At 46.7% G+C, this 12,422-nt stretch overlaps 1 protein-coding gene across 1 annotated transcript in view; it reads right to left on the reverse strand.

Moving 5' to 3' along the window:
- Window positions 1-298: 298 nt before the first annotated feature.
- The window catches only part of SLC2A10 (solute carrier family 2 member 10), a 32,129-nt gene continuing 20,005 nt past the window's right edge, over window positions 299-12,422 (reverse strand). The window contains exons 4-5 of the mRNA XM_060230853.1: window positions 6,156-6,291; window positions 299-734 (exon numbers count right to left, since the gene is read on the reverse strand). Coding sequence (XP_060086836.1) covers window positions 635-734; window positions 6,156-6,291 — 236 coding nt within the window. The 3' untranslated portion in view covers window positions 299-634. The remainder of the gene's footprint in view (window positions 735-6,155; window positions 6,292-12,422) is intronic.

A 12,422-nucleotide genomic window follows, 5' to 3' on the forward strand; every position in this document is an offset into this window, starting at 1 on the left:
GTGGGAGGAATGGGCATTTAAGCCTCTCTCTGTCTGGTGATAGTCTCCTTAAATTCCCCCACTTCTGAGCCACCCGCCAACCAAAATCACATAAGAAGTGGTGAAAGGGTGTTGTGGGTTTCTCCAAGGGTTAATGAGGGCTGCTGGGGGCATGGCAAAACTCCTGATGTCTGGCTGGCTGCCCACTTTTCACCACCACCAATGCAAATTCTTGCCATTCAGGAGAGTTGGGTTGTATATAAGGCCAGAGACCATTAAATTTTTTCATGCTGAGAAATACATAAACACAAAATCTGAATAGCTGTCATAACTTACGTTGTATTTTATCAAATACTGTAAAAAGAAAAGAAAAGAAAGAAATCTGCTTTGCAGACCATTGGAGGACACTGGCTACGGTTCCTCTTACCAAAAACCTTTCAAGGCATGCAAGAAACCAGAACCTAGATGCTATACATAACAGAGTGACATATTTAAATGAGGTAAAGGGTGGTGTGACCCCAATAAACAGGGCCTGAGCAGAACAGTCCAGATTCCTCCTTTGTGCAACTCCTCATGTCACTTCCGACACTGAAGTAGTAAACACTTGGTCACTAATGTTGCCTGTCCACATGTGGCGATGTTCACCGATCCTCTCTCATGAAGTACTGGAATGGTCTACTCTTTGGTAATGAGCAAGTGCGTGGATCTCTCTTCTATTCCATATTTTTGGACAGAATGCATTTACTTGCAACAACCTGCAAAAACAATAATGTAGCAAATAAGGAACAGCTGCAGTCTTATTTGGTGCTCCAGGTCCCTCCTGTCACACGTTCTTTCTGAAGATGTCATTCTAACTTCACAGAATTCAGAAAGTAACATTTGTACATCCTATACACAAAAGGTTTTGAACAATTCAAAATGGATCTTCCTGAGAGACCAGTATCTATTTTATACAAAACAGTATTTCAGTATCAATTGTGTCATGTCAGGTCACATGCCATTACAAAATTTTACAATGAGAAATATGTAGACAGAGTCCTAATTGTCAGAATTTATGTTTTTAACTTATCAAAATGCTTTTGAGAAACCTGCTTTGTAAATCTTTGGAGGATATTGGTTCTCATTCCTCTTAACAGGAGCCTATTAAAATTTGAATTCAGTGGCATCTTTAAGACCAACAACATTTAATTCTGGGTATAAGCTTTTGTATGGATGCACACTTCTTCTGAAGAATAAGCACACAAATGTTGATACCCAGTCTTTAAGGTCCCTAAGGGGCTTTGTAGGTCTTAAAGGTGCCACTGGACTCAAACTTTGTTCTGTTGTTTCAGACCAATACAGCTACTGACAAGAAGCCTATTAAGATATGTAAGATGGATCTTATCTGGAGACTGGGACCTAGTTTCTACAGCCAACAGAACAATGTATTTACATTCTGAAATGGTAGTAATTTGCTAGTTATCCTGAGGGGCTTCTAGAACCTTAAAGACTATTTGAATTTATTGAAGCACAAGTTTTTGTGAGTCAGAGCATACTTTGTCTGATGCAAGAAGACTTCAGGTTCATGAAAGCTTATACCGCAATACATTTGTTAGTCTTTAAGCTACCACAAGATTCTCTCCTATTTATATAGTGAGCTTCTGAAGGTTTATAGACATTCCTCTGCTCTTCCAGTTCTGCCAACAGACCTTTAGGGCTACTCCTGCAACTGTACAATCCCATTTTAGCAATGCATATTGCATATTTCTATGTGGTCTTCCACATCAGCATAGTCCACATTCTTCTAATTTTTGGAACAATATAAACATCTTCCTGTTTGACGGAGTACATACAACGGTAAACCTTGCAAACCTGGACCTACACTTTCCTAGGGATGATATATGTTATGCTTATCAACAATTAAATCCACTTGAAGCAGCTCTAAAAATATAGCTGGGCAACAGCAAACTAGGGTATCTTGTGATGTGTTCAGATTCTTTTGAGCTGCCACTGCAAATGTTGCCTGATCCACAGCTGAGGGTGCTGCATCCTAGCACTGTAGCACTGATCTTAGACAACAGAACTGTGCCTGTGTTGAACTGCAGTACTGTAGAGCTAACCCAAAGACTTATCAGGGAGCATAGGAGCTAAAGAACAAATTTGTTTGGTATGAAAGAATAAAGAATTACTTTTATTTTTTATCACCTAGATCAGGACATAGGAAGAGGGGGAAATGGAACAAGCCAGTGCTCTGTTCAATGCACTTCCTCGGGAAGTGGTGGGCTCTCCTTCTTTGGAGGTTTTTAAACAGAAGCTAGATAGCCATCTGACAGCATGCTGATTCTGTGAACTTAGAGAGGTCATGAGAAGGAGGGCAGGAAGGGTAGCAGCAGTGCTTAGTTCTTGTGACCCTTCTGGTTTTAAAACAGTTTTATTGGTAACATATGGTAATAAATCTATATCTTATATCTTTAAAAAAACCCTTCTTTTATCTACCCCATATATTACTTTCTACCCACCCCTCCCCCCGTTACTTGACCCCCACCGGTGTTATTTACTTAAAATGCAAATATTTAAAGGTACCCTTAATTATTAAAACAAAAATTTATATTCTTCTTCTTTTTAAAACTTAATCATTATCAATGATTGTCCAATGTCCTTTTATTTTCCACTCTCTTTCTACATATCTTCTAAACTTTTTCCAATCCGTCTTAAAAACTTCTAAATCATAGTCTCTTAATATTCTTGTTAATTTGTCCATTTCACTCCATGTCATAACTTTTATAATCAAATCCCATTTCTCTGGTATTTTTTCTTGCTTCCACAACTGCGCATACAATGTCCTAGCGGCTGAGAGCAAGTACCAGATTAAAGTTCTATCTTCTTTTGGAAATTTTTCCATTTGTAATCCCAACAGAAAAGTCTCTGCAACTTTGTTAAACTCATATCCCAAGATCTTAGAAATCTCTTGCTGAATCATCTGCCAAAACTTTTTAGCTCTTTCACATATGGTAGAAAGAACCTTCATGCTTTTTGCATTTCCAACATCTGTCTGGCATCTTGTTATTCATCTTTGCCAATTTTTTAGGAGTCATATACCATCTATACATCATCTTAAAACAGTTTTCTTTAACACTTTGACATGTTGAAAGTTTCATAGAGTTCTTCCACAAATATTCCCAAGTTTCCATCTGTATTTCTTTATTTACATTAATTGCCCATTTAATCATTTGCGATTTCACTACTAAATCTTCTGTAGACCATTGTAGAAGTAATTTATATACTTTTAAAATTAATTTATCATTGTCTCCAAGCAGAACTTTTTCCAATTCTGTTTGCTCTTTCCTTATTCCTTCAGTTTTAATATCATTCTCCACCAAGCTCTTTATTTGTTGCATTTGGAACCAATCATATTTATGATTCAACTCTTCAGCAGTTTTCAGTTCTATTTTGCCACTTTGTATTTTTAATAATTGATTACATGACAACCACTTTTCTTTGCCTATCTCAGCTGTTATTTTTATTACTTCAGCTGGCACTATCCATAATGGTCTTCTCTCATCTCCATATTTCTTGTATTTAATCCATGAATTTAGCAAATTATTTCTTATAGAATAGTGAGAGAAAAAAACGTCCATCTTCTTTTTTCCATAATACAAATACACGTGCTAGCCAAATTTATTTCCATGACCTTCCAACACTAAAAGTTTTTTGTTTAACAACGTTATCTATTCTTTCATCAACACTAAACAAACTGCTTCCTGATATAATTTTAAATTTGGTAGTTGAAACCCACCTCTCTCTCTTGCATCTGTCAAAATTTTCATTTTAATTCTTGGTTTCTTCCCAGCCCACACAAATTCTGAAATTTTTCTTTCACCATTTATCAAATTGTTTGCCATCCTTCACAATAGGAATAGTTTGAAACAATACATTATTCTTGATAAGATATTCATTTTAATTGCAGCTATTCTACCCAACAATGACAAGTTAAGCTTATTCCATTTTAACATATCTTCATCCGTTTTACGCCATAACTTCTCATAATTATTTTTAAACAGATCAATATTCTTCATTGTTATCTCCACCCCTAGGTATTTTACTTTAGAGGTGACTTCACAACCAGTTAGTCTCTGTAATTCTTGTTGCTTGTTCCTCTGCATATTTTTACACAGAATTTTTGGTTTTTCTCTATTAATACAAAGTCCCACCAACTCCCCATACTCTTGAATTTTAGCTAGCATCAAAGATATAACTTGTATGGGGTTTTCATTTATAAACATTATATCATCAGCAAAAGCTCTGTATTTGTAAGTAAATCCTTTTATTCTTAATCCTTCTATTTCTTTTTCTTCTTGGATCTGCATCAGTAATATTTCAAGAGTCATTATAAACCTCAATGGTGAAAGCGGACAGCCTTGTCTAGTACCTTTGCTAATTTTCATATCTTCTGTAAGATCTGTGTTTATACACAACCTTGCAATTTGTTCAGAATATATTGATTTTATAATTCTTATAAAGTTTTCTCCCAGCTCAATTTTTTCCATTACTGCAAATAAAGTCCCAATTTAAATTATCAAATGCTTTCTCTGCATCTGCAAAGAATAATGCTACTTCTTTTTCTGGATGTCTTTCATAATATTCTACAATATTTACAACAGTTCTAATATTGTCTCTTATTTGACTTTTGGGAAGAAATCCTGCTTGATCTTCCTTTATAAAGTTTATCAAATGTTGTTTAAGCCGTTCTGCCAAGATTCTTGTAAATATTTTATAGTCATTATTTAATAGCGAAATTGGACTATAATTTTTTACATTCGTGACATCTCTATCTTCCTTAAGTATCAACAAAATAACAGCTTCTTTCCATGTGTTTGGTACTTTCCCTTTTATTCTTATTGTATTCATCAACTTCTGCAATTTTGGTATTAACTCATCTTTAAAAGTTTTAAAATATTTAGCTGTATATCCATCTGGCCCAGGTGCTTTTCCATTCTTCATTGCGTTAATTGCTGCTTCAATTTCTATTTTTCAATTGGATTATTCAAAACTTTTCACATATTTTCAGTTAAGGGCTCTATTTTTATCTTTTGTAAATACTCATCCATCTTCTCTTTCTTTATTTTAACACCTTTAAACAATTTGGCATAGTATTTAAAAAATTCTCTTTTTATTCCCTCTTGAGTAACCACTTCTCTTCCATCTACCACAATTCTGTTAATAATTCTATTTTCTCTCTTTTTCTTCAACTGCCAAGCCAAATACTTTCCCGGTTTATTTGCTCCCTCAAAGGATTCTGCTGAAGTCTTTTCAAACTCCATTCCACTTCTTTATTTAACAAACGTCTCAATTGAGTTTGTAATATTGTAATTTCCCTTAAAATTTTCTTTTTCCCTGGCCTTTTTCTCAACTCCCCTTCTTTTTTCTTTATTTCATTTTGAATGTCCAACAACTGTTTTTCTTTTACTGTCTTATCTTTATTATTCAAAGTAATCAACATTCCTCTCATTACTGCTTTATAGGCATCCCAGACCGTCTGAAAGTCAATATCCTCTTTGTCATTCACTTGGAAAAAAGCTTTAGTTTCATTTTCTAGGTATGTCACTGTTTCTTTATTCTGTAGCAAATCTTCATTCAATCTCCATCTTCTCACCTTCTTGGACAATTCTCACTCAAGTGATAAGGAATAGAAAGGGGTGTGTCTTGTTAAAACACGAAAGGGGTGTGTCTTTTGTTTCTAGTTATCCAAACCCAGCAGAGTTGCAGGTCTTTGATGTGTGGATACATGACCTCAAAATCATATTGTGGAATGCACAAGTTGGAAAGCTGAAATGAAGGATGCTGCTCAAGCTGTCTCCAGAAATATCACCTTTTCTGTCTTTATATGGTGCACAAGATATCTTCAAAGCATTGGTCCTTGTCCTTCAAAAAACAGCAGAAATTCTATTCAGTCCTACCTATCCTTGGAGTCTATCGCTTGAACAGGATGTAAGACAAGAAGAATCTGTATGGTTGCATCATGCAAGTTCCCAAAATTGTTTCATGCTACTTGGATTTGAGGAATATTGTCCAGGACAAGCAGGTCTCTGGAGAGGTGGCATATAAGTGGTCTAAAGTCAATCAATCTATCAATGTTATAATGCCCAGTGTTGATACTGCCAACTAAATTACCCCACAGCAGCTGCATTGAGACTTACCGTTTCTTTGAGAACTGCTGGTCTATTTCTTCTAAAGACTGGCCTTTGGTTTCAGGTACAAAAAGATAAATAAATATAACAGCCACTGCTCCCACTAGTCCATAGAGAAGGAACATCCACGATAAGCCAATGGCCTCTGCAGGCAGAAGAAAAGCAGAACCAAGTCTGACAAGGCTTTTGTTTTTACTTGATGGAGGTTGGTATATTTATCAAATCTGAGTAGCCTTATTAACATGGAGGGGGGTACATTAAACAAGGCCAACAAAATATACTTTCATAAATAAAACTACAAAGCACAGGCTGTCATCAGAGCCAGATCTTGGGAGGGGCAGAGGGGGCGCTTGCCCTGGGTGCCGCTGGATAGGGTTGCCAAATTGGGTATAAAGTTCATTCTATTTCATGGGCCCATAAGATAGAATGGGCCCACATGGGGGCATCATTTTTAAATCATCCCCCCCAACCCCCCCCCCCCCCCAACAACATGTAGATCTGGTCCTGGCTGGAATTCAGCTCTGTAGTTGGAGAGGTCCCAGCATCTAGAGCCCAGAGCTAATTAATGGTCACTAACTACACATGGAAGCTGTCACGGCTGGGGCCGGGTCAGGCAAAGTCCAGAGGCAGTCCGAGGTCTGTAGCCAGTAAGCAGGAGGGTCCGAGGCGCCAAATCCGAATCACTGTAGAAGTATCGCAGGTCTGAGGTCCAGAAGCCGAGGTCAGGGAGTCCAGAAGTCCAAAGCCAAAGTCAGGGAGTCAGGAACCAAAGTCAAGCCGGAGTGGATGCTAGAATGTCAGGGAGATGACTAGTTGCTTCCACAAAGCTTCCTCCCAAAGCCCACAGCTATATAGCCCTCTGCTGGCTGTTGCCCGTTTGGGCTAATTGCTGGCTCAGGGAGGCAGCCAGGATCCTGTTACCACTCAAGCATCCTTGCTCTTAGAAGGGCCAGAATCCTCTCAGAACTCAGGGCTCAGGGAGCGTCTTGCTTGTGAGCGTGCCGCCCTCCTCCGATCCCTGAGGTCCTGCCGGAGGCGGTCACGCACACGAGCCACCCGAGAGGGCGAGGCAGGGGGGCTGGGATCTTCTCCAGCAGGAGGCAGGGGCACTGGTGCAGGTGGCAGGGGCACAGTTTCCTCATCAGACTCAACTTCCTCTGAAGGGTCCCCAGCACCCATGACACTATCCCCCCCCCCAGGGCCCCCCTCCGTCGAGGGACCTGGAAGGTCGGGGTGGTCGTTGTGGAACTGGTGCACCAAGTCCGGGGCATGAAGATTGTCCTCGGGCTCCCAAGACCGGTCTTCTGGGCCGTATCCCTCCCAGTCCACCAGGTACTGGAGGCCTCCACGATGGTACCGGGAGTCCAGGATCTGGCGCACCTCATATTCTTCCTCGTCATCCACCAACACTGGTGGTGGCGGCGGTGGGGAAGGAGTCCGAGCTGGGTCAGGGGGTGCAGCCGGAACAAGGAGGGAGCGATGAAACACGGGGTGAATGCGGAGGTGGGGTGGCAACTGGAGCCTGAAGGCGACGGGGTTTATTTGTTCAACGACGGGGTAGGGTCCAATGAACCGTGCATCCAGCTTGTGAGACCGACCAGGCCGGCGCAGGTAGCGAGTTGAGAGCCACACCTGATCCCCCGGCTGCACTGGAGGGCCTTCTTGCCTCTTTCGGTCCGCAGCCCGTTTATATGCCTCCTTGGCTTGCTGTAGCTGCTCTCGGAGCAAGTCTTGGCTGGCACGGAGTTCTTGCAGGTAGGCATCGACGGCGGGGACATTCGTGGGTGGTAGGATCGCTGGGAAGAACCGAGGGTGGTACCCGTAGGTTGCAGCAAACGGGGTCATTTGGGTGGATGAATGGACCGCGTTGTTGTATGCAAACTCCGCTAGGGGCAATAGAGTGGTCCAGTCATCCTGCTGGTAACAGGTGTAACAGCGGAGATATTGCTCTAGCGTGGCATTGGTGCGCTCTGTCTGGCCATCTGTCTGTGGGTGGTAGGCCGAGGACAGGTGCACTCGAGTACCCAGGCTGGAATGGAGGGCTTGCCAGAACCGAGAGGAGAACTGAGGGCCCCGATCGGAGATCAGATGGGCTGGGAGTCCATGCAGACGAAAGATGTGTTGCAGGTAAAGCTGGGCCGTCTCCTGAGCTGTGGGGAGTTTCGGGCACGGAACAAAGTGGGCCATCTTGGTAAATAGGTCGACGACCACCCAGATACAAGTCTGACCCTTGGAGCGTGGAAGTTCCGTGATGAAGTCCATCGAGATGGTATCCCAGGGTCCTGAAGATGTGGGCAAGGGCTGCAGCAACCCTGAGGGTTTGGCTGGGATGTCTTTGGCCCGTCGGCAGACGTCACAGGAGCTGACATAGCGGGCAACATCAGTGCGAACTCGTGGCCACCAGAATTCCCTTGTCAGCAAGTGGGTGGTCTTATGCTGTCCAAAGTGCCCGGCGGGTAACGAGTCGTGGGTCAGGCGTAGCACTTCTGCCCGCAAGGGCCCGGGTGGCACATAGAGGCGTTCGCGGTGTAGCAAGAGGCCGCCTCGAGTCGTGAACTCCCCTGTTGGGTCATCTTGGAGAGCCTGGAGGTGTTGCTGGACCCAGGGATCATTGGCCTGGCTAGCCCGAATGTCCTCCACGAGTGCTGGTGAAGTGGAGGTGGCTGCAAATACTGAGGGCGGCAGGATTGGAGCAGCGGGCGCGGTCTCAGTTGAGGCAGGGGCGTATTCCGGTTTCCGGGAGAGCGCGTCTGCTTTCCGGTTCTGGGTATGGGGGATGTAGGAGATCCGGAAGTCGAAGCGAGAGAAGAATAGGGACCACCGGATCTGGCGCTGGTTGAGACGGCGGGTGGTCTGGAGGTGTTCCAAGTTCCGGTGATCGGTGAGCACTTGAACAGGGTGGCGAGCCCCTTCGAGGTAATGTCGCCAAACCTCAAACGCCGCCTTGATCGCGAGCAACTCCCTCTCCCAGATGGTATAGTTCCTCTCTGCAGCAGTGAGCTGCCGCGAGTAATAGGCGCAGGGCTGTAGTGGCTGGGACGGCTCCTCGCGCTGGGACAGCACTGCTCCCAGGGCCACGTTGGAGGCATCAGCTTCCACCGTAAAGGGAAGCTGGGGGTCGGGGTATCTCAGGAGTGGCCCGGTGGCAAAGCGAGTCTTCAGGGTGGAGAAGGCGTTATCGGCCTCTGGGGACCAGTGGAAGGGTTCTTTGGGGCGGAGTAGTTGAGTCAGGGGTGTGGTCAGGGATGCGTAGGCCGGGATGAATTGCCGATAGTAGTTGGCAAAACCGAGGAACCGCTGCAGGTCTTTGCGATTCTGAGGAGCCTGCCAGGTCAGGACCGCTTCTACTTTTTTCGGGTCCATGAGGATCCCCTGCGGTGACACGATGTGCCCAAGGAACTCGACGGAGCGCAGGTCGAAGTCGCACTTCTCCAGCTTGGCGTAGAGACCATGGGCTCGTAGGCGCTGCAGGACCTGGCGGACGTGCTCGGCGTGCTGGGCAGGATTGCGGGAGTAAATTAGGATGTCATCCAGGTATATGATCGCGAAGCGGTCGAGCAGGTCCCGGAATATGTCATTCATGAACCTCTGGAAGACAGCGGGGGCATTGGTCAGTCCGAAGGGCATTACCAGGTGCTCGTACTGCCCGTATCGGGTCCCAAACGCGGTCTTCCATTCGTCTCCGGGCCGTATGCGCACCAAATTGTACGCTCCACGGAGGTCCAGCTTGGTGTAGATTTGGGCCCCCTTTAGGCGATCCAAGAGTTCAGGGATCAGTGGTAGAGGGTACCGGTCGCGGATGGTGATCTTGTTCAGGGCCCGGTAGTCATTGCACAGCCGGAGCTCCCCACTTTTCTTCTTCACGAAGAGCACTGGAGCAGATAGGGGAGAGGTTGAGGGTCGGATGAATCCGCGTTTCAGGTTCTTGTCCAGGAAGTCTCGCAGAGCTGCCAACTCCGGCTCCGACATTGGGTACAGACGCCCCACCGGGAGTGGTGCCCCAGGTACCAAATCAATGGCACAGTCGTAGGGCCGGTGAGGGGGAAGCTGATCAGCTCCTGTCTCTTCGAAGACATCAGCAAAGTCCACATACTTCTGAGGGAGCTGAGGACCACCACTCGGGATGCCAGCTGCTAGAGTGGTGGGAGGAGTCAGATGGGGGCATGGGTCTCGGAAGCGTAGTTCCTGCTGGGCCCAGTCCACGATGGGGTTGTGCAGCTTCAGCCAGGAAAGGCCTAGAATCAGCGGGAAGCGAGGCATGCGGGCGACATCAAACCGCAGCTGTTCTTGGTGCTGCTGGACGTGGAAGGTGATGGGACAGGTCTCCTGGGTGACGGGGCCAGAACGGAGGAGGCGCCCGTCAATAGCCTCCACCAGCGACGGAATCCCTTTTGTCTGCACAGGGATCTGGTGCTGCTTCACAAAGGCGGCATCTATAAAACAGTGGGCCGCTCCCGAGTCCAGCATGGCATACACGAACAGCCAGCGTTCGTCAGGCAGACGAAGTTTGACTGGTAGCAGGAATGGCCCTGGGGTATCAGCCCGCTGTTCGGAGGACCCAGCTAGTCGCCCCAGGCTGGGGGGTCCACTTACGCCTGGGGCTGCCCTTTTGGCGGCGGTGGCAGCGAAGGTCCAGGTATCCGATGCTTAGCAGGGCAGCCAGAGGCATAGTGGCCTGCCGTGCCGCAGTAGAGGCACAGATTCTGCGTGCGGCGTCTGGTCTTTTCCTCTGGGGTCAGGCGGGGTCGAGCAGCTCCAAGCTGCATAGGCTCATCCTTGGTGCTGGTACTAGCTGGGGACGGGCGAGGAGCCAGGTAGCACGGCGCAGGGAGCTGGCGCCCTCTGGTCTTGGCTTGGCGGCGACTTTCCAGGCGGCCATCGATGCGGAGGCAGAGGGTGATAAGTTCTTGGAGTGTGGGTGGCTGCTCCACCCTGGCCAGTTCATCCAGGACCTCCTCTGCCAACCCCTCAGTAAACTGGTCCATCTGGGCAGCCTCATTCCACGCCAAGTCCTGGGTCAGGAGCTTGAATTCAGTGGCATATTGAGCCACCGAGGAGTTGCCTTGTTTCAGTGCCCTGATCTTCCGGTTGGCTGTGGCTGCTTGGACTGGGTTTGAGAAAGCAGCAGACAGGTGGGCCTCAAACCCCTGGTAATCAGTCAGTAGGGGAGAGGACGCGACCAGTAAGGGTGTGGCCCATTTGGCCGCCTGCCCCTTTAACAGACTGATGACGAAACACACCTTGGTTTTGTCATTGAGGAAGTCCCGTGCTCTCAGTTCAAAGTACAGCCGACACTGTGCTAGGAAGGCAGGAAATTCTTCCACGGCACCCCCAAATCTGTCAGGTGGGGGAACTGGGCACTTGGCTGGAGCACTGGCCGCAGGTTGTTGCTGCAAGTGCACTACTGCCTGTGTTAGCTGCTGTACCTGGGCTTGGAGCGCAGCCAGTAGTTCTGTGGTTTCACTTGCTTCAGCATCCATCCTGTGGAGTGGGTGTTTGTCGGTGGAAGCAATCTGTCACGGCTGGGGCCGGGTCAGGCAAAGTCCAGAGGCAGTCCGAGGTCTATAGCCAGTAAGCAGGAGGGTCCGAGGCGCCAAATCCGAATCACTGTAGAAGTATCGCAGGTCTGAGGTCCAGAAGCCGAGGTCAGGGAGTCCAGAAGTCCAAAGCCAAAGTCAGGGAGTCAGGAACCAAAGTCAAGCCGGAGTGGATGCTAGAATGTCAGGGAGATGACTAGTTGCTTCCACAAAGCTTCCTCCCAAAGCCCACAGCTATATAGCCCTCTGCTGGCTGTTGCCCGTTTGGGCTAATTGCTGGCTCAGGGAGGCAGCCAGGATCCTGTTACCACTCAAGCATCCTTGCTCTTAGAAGGGCCAGAATCCTCTCAGAACTCAGGGCTCAGGGAGCGTCTTGCTTGTGAGCGTGCCGCCCTCCTCCGATCCCTGAGGTCCTGCCGGAGGCGGTCACGCACACGAGCCACCCGAGAGGGCGAGGCAGGGGGGCTGGGATCTTCTCCAGCAGGAGGCAGGGGCACTGGTGCAGGTGGCAGGGGCACAGTTTCCTCATCAGACTCAACTTCCTCTGAAGGGTCCCCAGCACCCATGACAGAAGCCTTCTGATCCAGCAATGAACCATGGTTTGCAATTACGGTTCCCTGGGTTCAAACACTCTTTCCCTTTCCTACACTTAGCTTGATCCATCAGTTTGCTATTCATTCTAAATTGAAAACTGATTCCTTCCATCTAGCCAGGGTTCTAAAACCAAAATGAAAACAGA

Source organism: Heteronotia binoei, chromosome 2 (genome assembly GCF_032191835.1).
Source record: "Heteronotia binoei isolate CCM8104 ecotype False Entrance Well chromosome 2, APGP_CSIRO_Hbin_v1, whole genome shotgun sequence".
Lineage (NCBI taxonomy): Eukaryota > Metazoa > Chordata > Lepidosauria > Squamata > Gekkonidae > Heteronotia > Heteronotia binoei.